At 34.7% G+C, this 9,124-nt stretch overlaps 1 protein-coding gene across 1 annotated transcript; it reads right to left on the reverse strand.

The window, feature by feature from the left end:
- Window positions 1-3,760: 3,760 nt before the first annotated feature.
- On the reverse strand, window positions 3,761-4,684 carry LOC149290225 (olfactory receptor 11L1-like). The gene has a single exon (XM_089489450.1). It carries the CDS (start codon window positions 4,682-4,684, stop codon window positions 3,761-3,763), a length of 924 nt encoding a protein of 307 aa, XP_089345576.1.
- Window positions 4,685-9,124: the final 4,440 nt, after the last annotated feature.

Raw genomic sequence — 9,124 nt, forward strand, 5'->3', positions numbered from 1 at the left:
GACATAATTTCCTTAAAAATTGGACCATTTTTATTAATTGATCCCTGCTCCACCAGGTGCAAGAGGAGCTGTGTGGCTGGGCAAGAAAACAGCTGCTGGGCCATTGAGGAGAGGCCTGGCTAGATAACAGCTTTCTTGTCCCAATAACCTAGAGGGTCAGCAGTACCCACTCAGGATTCAGTATTTCAGATGTGCTGTACACCTTCTCTGGAATTCCCTACCTCATTCCGTCAGACTTTCTCCCACAAAGATGAATTTCAGAAATTGATGGGGTAAATTGCATTGGCCGGCTTCAAAGATGTCCCAAATTGAACATGGGGCAGAATTTTCAACATGTCAAAATTCCATGTTGAAAAACTGAATTGCGCATGTCCCTTATGTGGTCTATTACTCCCCCCCAAACAACCCAACAAACCCATGCATGGGTGGAATCACTGTACTCAAGGGATGTTGCTGAACAAATATAGTGGTGTTGTTTGTCAGTGACCAGGAGCTGTAAATTAATTCCTGAAGTACAATGTGTTAGAAAAATCTAAAATTACTACCACAAACTTTGACAAAGTAGAATTATTCCATAGAAATTGCAATAATAAGTCAGTGTCCTGATGTAGATGCTGCTGAGGGAGACCTGCCTTTTGTTGCTCATTCCACAGCTACTGGCTTGCCTTCACAATGCATTGCACCTCAGTGTTTATAGCTGCCATTGCCACCAGGTGCAGTATATGCAAAACAAACCCACAAAGTCTCTTGACCATGTTTTCTGCCCTGTTAATCTTTATTAGACCTATTTGGGTTGGTGTACCAGTGTTTATTTGACTGTTTTGTTGCATGCTCTGCGCACACTACGAGAAGTAGAATCACCTCCTGCTACAGACTATTTCAAAATAAGATTGTGTTTGGTCAATAGTGGACAAATAACAAAAAATATGGGGTAATTTTAATTGGGTGGCAATTAATTATGCTATTGCCAGGACTGAACTGCTCTTTTTTTCTGGGCAATTGGTGGAAATAAGCGGGTTAGTGTTAGAAATATAATATAATGAGTAACCCTGCGCAAAGATGACCCACAAATGTGTAAAGACAAATCCAACCTGAAAATAAAAGAATGTTTTAACAAAAAAATCACTGATGATACTCAGCAAACAAAAAATGCAAATGGCTTATATAATGCCTAAAATAATCCACTGAGTATTCCAATATAGGTAACTAAAAAATAATAAACATAAAACACATATAATATAGGATCATTAAATGCAAGATAAAATATAAATAATTATGGTGTCACTCACAAAGAAAACTCATGACACAGAGCTGTGTATGTAAAGCGTAGTAGTTAAACTTGACGTTCTAAATTACATTTCTAGCTAACAAGTAACTTAAGAGTTAAAGAATCTGAGTAGCTGTTTTGTTTTGTTGCTTTTTTTAGTAGGGTAAGAACATGTATTATATATGATATCATGTAATACTGAAATAAAATACTAAGGGTTTATTAGGCTGGTCACTCATGCTACATAAAAAATGGTTATTACTATGGAAAAAGAAAAATTACAATTTGGGAAAGTTGTGTTGTGTTAAAGTTAAATGGTTAGAAGATACTTTACTACACTTGTACAGTTTCTTGATCAGGTTTTTTTTTTTTTTTAATTGCTGTATATTGTATGCGTCATACAGACTGTGGTTAAAACCAATGTATTTTGATAGATACACTAAATTTATTATAGTATATAAAAACAGAGCAATAAGGCTGTAAGAATGCAGCATGATTAGGACATATTGACCACACACATTTAGCTCTGTACATGTTAAGAACAATGACATTCCTAAACTGCTCCTATGGAGATTAACTTTATTTATTTCTAGGTCTAAATAGGAAATAAAAAATTACCAAATTATGAGTCGTAGTGAAGCCTAATCTCTTTAACCTTCTTGTTTACCCTTATACCTAACGAGAAGCAAATTGACTTGTTTAAATAGGGACTATATCCGTAATTCAATATTGCTTAACACAATACTAGCTAAGGGTTCTAAATTTTTTATTAAATCTCTACATTGTTTACTGCCAAAGCAAACTCATAACATTGTTACAAAATTAAAAATATGTCTGATATGCAGGGTAATGAATACAACAATTGGATGGTTGTTGAACTTGACAATTGCCTTATGTTCCTATGGAACTATTGAACTTTAAATAACTATGCTTTAATGTTTCCATGGTACATGTATTACTAGAAATAATGGTGATTTATCCTCAAACTAAAAGTAAGAAAAATGTAATACTGCTGATAATTATGAACTCTCTTTAAATGAATCATGTGTATTACATTTATATTTAGTAATAATTTCTGTTTTTCAAAATTATTTGAGACAAGGAATGATTCAACAGTTATCTGGATTACCTTAAGTTATATCCAAATAAATTTGAAAATGTGAATGAAATGACAAAATAAAATGTTCTGATTATTTAATTTATAAGATTTTGAACCATGCAATTTATTAATATGATTTAATGAATTATATATATTTGTATAATTATATTTGTAATAATTCATATTTAATTTTATGTATTCATGTATTTTGTATTGTGTTTATCATTTTTGTATAATTACTGCTTAATAAGTTGATGGTTTTTTATTCTCTAATCAGTACTCAGTCTGAAAATAATCACAAGTCTGATGTAATTCTTCATTGTGCAAATTAAGGTTATAATTGATGATTGATGTCATTTATACCCACCCCCTTACATTTGTATTCAGCTGAGTAAGCACCAGTAAGGCACAAAACGTGTTAAGTATTCTAGTCTTTGTGTACACTAGCACTGGCTAATTAATAAAATATACCTACAGTGCCGTCCACAAGTATTGGCACCCTTGGTAAATATGAGCAAAGAAGGCTGTGAAAAATTGTCATTATTTTTTTAACCTTTTAATCATTTCACAATACAGAAAAAATAATCTGCTCACGTGGATATCAAACAATTGCAAACACAGGTTTATGAAAAAAAAGGTTAAATATATATGTGCCAAAATTATTGGCACAGTTTGAGTTTTCTATGCGGTTCAAGTCAGGGGACAAGGATGGCCACGTTAGGACCTTGATTTTAAGCTTAGTAAACCATTGTTGTGTTGATTATGATATATGTTTTGGATCACTGCCCTGCTGGAAGATCCAACCATGGCGCATTTTAAGCTTTTTGGCTAAGGCAGTCAGGTGTTCATGTAATATCTGTTGATATTTTGTAAAGTCCATGATTCCATCCATCCTAACAAAATGCCCAGGTCATCTGGCACAAAAACAGCCCCCAAAACATTAAAGAGCCAACATATTTAACTGTGGGTTTGAGGTACTTGTCCATATGGCGGCCTCTCTGGGTGCACCAAACCCACCTCTGCTGTTTATTGCCAACAAACAATTGTATTGTTAATCCCTTTACTGACCCTGTTATCTCTGGGAGGCAGATTAAGGGGCGGTTGTGTACCTATTGTATCCCAATATTTTGAGTTATGTTAATATGTGCTTTGCTGGCTATATCCAGCCATGTGTGTGAAAAATAAAGCAGTCTTCTTTTTGATTTATACCCTACACTAAGTCTCGGCTAGTGACTGGGAAACCGGGGAAAGGGTGTGTTGTCCCATGCTAAGGGAGCACTACTTGCATAGAAAATTGGCTTATTGGTCACTGAATTTATAATATTAGTAAAAAATGGAGGGATTGGCTTTCATGATACAAAATAACTAAAAACAGACTACATGACCCTGTTGATCTAGCACTTTATTACTTTTAATATTGCTGCCTTCATTTCTTGATTCCTTAAGCTGTATATAATGGGGTTAAAGAGTGGTGTTACCATAGTATACATAAGAGACAAAACCTTATTTACAGTATTTGAGTTTCCTTTGGAAGGCACCACATATACGGTAATAAGGGTACCATAGTATGTTGATACAATAGCTAAGTGAGAGCTACAGGTGGAAAATGACTTTTGTCTGCCGCTGGAAGAAGGAATTTTAAGTATAGTGATTATGATAAAGACGTACGTGCCAATAATGAATAAGAAAGGAAAAAGCGTAACAGAAGATGTGAAAATAAAAGTCTCTAGTTTGACCACAGAAGTATCAGAACATGATATTTCCAGAATTGGAGCAAAATCACAGAAGAAGTGGTTAATTGTAGAGAGACCACAGAAATGAAGTCTACATACTAAAATTAAAGTTGTTAACATTGAGAGAAATCCACCAGCCCAGCACAAGGCTGCCAGCTGACGACAAACACAAAAGCGCATCAGAGCGTGGTAGTGCAGTGGGCTACAAATAGCAACATAGCGGTCGTATGACATTACAGTGAGGAGAAAACATTCTGTAGCTGCTAGAGAACCACATACATAAAACTGTGTAAAGCATCCTGTAATGGAAATTTTGCTTCCCTTTGTCCATAAAACCTGTAGGAATTTAGGCACAATATTTGTGGTGAACATGACTTCAGATGAGGACAAGTTACTGAGAAAGAAGTACATTGGTGAGTGAAGGTGACTTCTACTCAATACCAAAGAAACAACCAGCAGATTCCCAGTTATAATGACAAGGTAGATAGTAAGGAAGAATATAAAGAAGAATATCCTGCTTCCATGAAGATTATGAAGTCCTACAATCCAAACCTCAGTAATTCTAGTCTGGTTTTCAATACGCATTATCTATAAAAATAAACAAATAAATAAATAAATAAAGTATAGCACAATATAACACCACATAACCCAACACTTATTTCCAGATTTTAGTGTTAGTGCCTTTTCCAAGAAACTTCATATTTATTCAAATGTATTTGAATTTTACCCATGACACATATTAAGTTTTTTCATGGTAATGCAAACTCATAATTATATTCTCTAATTACAGATATATTTATATAAGAATAAGTGAATGATGTTCCCTTTTAAATACAGTATATTCAAAGTGATACATTTATAATGTGATTTAGTCTCATATATATCCTATAATTTTTTCATCAGAAAATATAATATATGTATTCAGTTTGATAGAGGCCTTTACTTACTTTGGAAATACTTAAAAATATTTTTTACCTTGAAAAATTATCCATAATCTGTAATTATACACCTCTGCTGATAACAACATCTGAACATACTGTATGTTTAATACATTTGATTTAAAATTTTACTTTTCCATTACTTTTTCAGTTTTTTTTGCATTTTCATGTTTTACTGTGTCACACACATTTTTTTTCCTCAGGATAAAATCCCTCCATTTTTAATTCAACTTCCCCAAAAGACATTTATGTTATTTATACTTTTTTAGGTACTCCAGAGTCGTATGCAGCATATTCAATTAATTCGGATTTTGTTACTAATACTAGTACATTAAACATAGCTCTGAACATTATTTCCTGGTCTGTCAAGCCAGAATTTGGATACTTGGATGTGGCATATTTAGCACGAGCACTGCTCACATAAAGTAACCTAATAGAAACACTCTGCAATAGTTAAATATGCATTCCTATCTATATCTACCGATAGGTATTTTTAAGATGATGTTTCATAAAATAAATCTGGTGGGGACTTTTACAACGACATGGACTATGTTAGATATATTTTACAACATTTAAAACAAAATGCCATTTTACATCTGAAATAAATTTTACTTTAAGTTTAAGAGGGCGTCAAAGAATTTTATTGGGGTCAAATGTTAACAGAGGGCAGAAGTCCCAAGAAGAGGGGCATCTTGTCACCTTACATCATGTGCAATCTAATGGTTGAGGGTATTGAAATTCGGTATATATTTGTACATTTCTGATTTTGATTGCAGCAAAACTTAAAATTTTCTGGTGTGTCACCGCTTACATATTTAAATGTTCCAATTTTATATAGCTACATGGTAATATTTCTATACTAAATTATTATGTGCTGTTATAAATATTAGTCAGGTATGGAACTTACCTACAGTATGTGAGGCTAAAGCATGCTTCTTTTACTCAGTGGATAAATGGAGATAAATATCTGCTTATTGAGCAAAAGAGAGAGCTTTAAAAGTAAAGTAAGTTTACAGATTGCACGTGTATCAATTAAAACGAGTGTTTTGCACAGCTGTACATCAATCTGCATTCAAACAGAATTAATTGGCTTGTTAAAAAGGATTTTTTAATTCAATAGAATGACAAAACTGGTATAGAAGTATAAAGTGGAGACTCTGTAAGTAATACATTCAATCCACATTATTATACTTTTCATTCCCATTACAGTTATTTCAACACAAACCCTGTCAGGGACTGGGAACTTGTCAGGGATTGATTCAATTTCAAAGCATTCAAGAAAATACAGTCATAGAATAAATGTAATATTTATTACTCATAAAAAGTAACTAAATGAAAAATGACAAAGTAAAAATTAAAACAAGACAATAATAAAGAAGACAGAAAAAAACAAAATCAGAAATGTTAATATCAGTAACAAAATTACACAATAATACCTAGTTTAGAAAATGTTTAAAATATTATGTTAGCTTTTTTAAACTCATTTAGTTTGCATTTCTGAATTTATTAAAGCCTATGTGTGCACTCTGTATGTACTGACCATCACTAAGAAGTATTTTCTACATATTAAAAGCAAGTCTAAGGAAAAAAAAGGAAAGGGAAAAAATCATGTCATTGTGGACTTACCTTTTATAGCTAACAGAGAAGATTGCTGCAGCCTTATTTTGTTCTTTATGTAGTTTTTCAGAAATATGCACCAAAATATCCTGAATTGCATATCTTAGGCTAGTATAATGCAAAACACTGACCTGTATGTTTCCTATGACGAACAAATGAAAAAGATTTTGTTCTGGATTGGTATCAGCTTTTCATATGTATGGAAGAATGCTGTTTGCAGCTTAAACATAGTTGATTGAGATGTTATATATATATATATAAGTGAAAGCATGATCCTTTGAGTATATATTATTAGTTCCCTGTGGTGTGACCTTTAGAGATGAAATCCTAGAGGCCCACATAAATAATAGGGACAGTGGCTAAAAGTTGGCCTCATTATGTGATGAATAGCACACACAGCTTTCCTGGTTATTTTCACATGGTTCTTTTATAATCCACAGGTTTTATATTCCACAGGCATTTTCTGTTATTTCTGATTTTGCATTCATTTAAATTATATAGTAAACAAATAGAGGTCTGACTACAAGACTAAGATCCAGCACTACAGGGACCCGGATCCTTCTCTCTGGCAGCCTCTGCTGCTGCCGAGACTTCCTCTGGGGGCTTCTATGACGGAGCGCCGGCATCACATGACCTTCCGGTGCGCCACCATAGAAGTGCCGCCACTTCCGACGGGGCTTCTATGGTGGAACACCGGAAGGTTATGTGCAGCGGAGGTCTGCATTGCACAGACCTCAACCGGCTGCCCCACTAGACACCAGGAAGTCTGAAGCACGGGGACAAGTAAATGGATGCATTGGTAAGTCGGTGGGGTGGTAAGAGTGGCATGGGGGCGTTCAATGGTTTTCTGGAGGCAGAGTGGCATACAGGGGTTAAAAGCCATATCAAGGAGGAAGAGTGGCATATAGGGGTATAAGGCATATCTGGGGGGGAGTGGCAAATGGGGGGTTAAAAGGCATATCAGGGAGGCAGAGTGGCATAAAGGGGGTATAAGGCATATCTAGGGGGGAGTGGCAAATAGGGGGTAAAAGGCATATCAGGGAGGCAGAGTGGCATATAGGGGTGTATAAGGCATATCTGTGGGGGAAGAGTGGCAAATAGGGGGTTAAATGCATGTCGGGGAGGCAGAGTGGCTATATGGGTGTATAAGGCATATCTGGGCGGCAGAGTGGCGAATAGGGGGTATAAGGCATTTCTGGGGGGCTGGGTTGCGTATAAGGCATATCTGAGGGACAAATAAAAGGAAATACAAAGAAAAAAATATATTTTTTAATAGTTTTATTAAATATGAAAAAATAGTTTACATGTGAATTAATATTTACTAGTAAAACTTTTTTTTCTATAGACTAGTCTTATGGTCAGGCTTTATCTTTTTTTCCTAAATTAATATTCAAATTTTGGGGGGTCGTCTTATAATCGAGCAAATGCGCTAATTGAAGCAAGCAGAGTGCAGAGTTTTTCTCTCATTTAGCTGCATTGGCTTTTGTTAGCTTGGAGGCACCCTTTCTACTCCAGGCACCTTGTTGCATATATATATATATAGACTACAGTCTGAATGTGTAGATGTCCCTGACAAGACTTTAATTTAGACAGCTGAAGTAGAACCTCTTCCTCTATAAACTTGCATGTATGAAATTACTCTTTTTTTACATAAAAACATGAACATACCTTCCTTCTTTTGAATCTTTTTTATTTTGTGTGTAATGACATTCTTGCTGCGATATATTTAAAATAGCTTGCTAGTGCTTTCAATTTTAGAGTCACTTTGATTATTTCGTATTATTATTTTCTAAGAGTGTGACTGATTCCGAGCGACAGGTGGGGCAGGGACATACTGTGGCCTTTATAACTATGATAATTAGCATGGTTAATGCCCAGACTTTTTTCCATTCAGTTATATCCCTAGGGTATCAATGACACCTTGCATGGTTTGTGGCCAACTATTGGGCAATAAATTGGTTAGAACCACAATCTCCCCAAAATGTTCCCCACCCATAAACTCAATAACTGAATGACTTCATAGCAGGGTTGGTAGTGAAAGGGGGAATTTCAAAAGAGTTGCCTCAAGAAGGTACCCAGTCCACATTAACATAGTCGACAGGGAATAATAACTAAAGTCTTGTGTATTAAATTCTGATGTGCTGTCAGTGGCATCAGAATTAGGTGCCAGAATGGCTTTTGTTTCTTACAAAGTGAACCTCTTAGTCACATTTATGTTAGTGAGAACCTAATCTCTCTATCCTTCCACCCAAATTATTAACTAAAAAGATTAATGATAAAAAAATAATTAACCCCTTAAGGACCATGCATTTCTTTTTATTTTTTGTACCCTTTGGGACCAAGGCTGTTTTAACACTTTTGCAGTGCTCATGTTTAGCTGTAATTTTCTCCTTGTAACCACACAAGTAATACAAATTTTTTAAGACATTTGTTTATCACATCATCTAATTTCCCATAAAAAAAACAAAAT

The sequence above is a fragment of the Sceloporus occidentalis genome, unplaced genomic scaffold (genome assembly GCF_023333645.1).
Source record: "Sceloporus occidentalis isolate IW3139 unplaced genomic scaffold, rSceOcc1.0.p SCAF_40, whole genome shotgun sequence".
Lineage (NCBI taxonomy): Eukaryota > Metazoa > Chordata > Lepidosauria > Squamata > Phrynosomatidae > Sceloporus > Sceloporus occidentalis.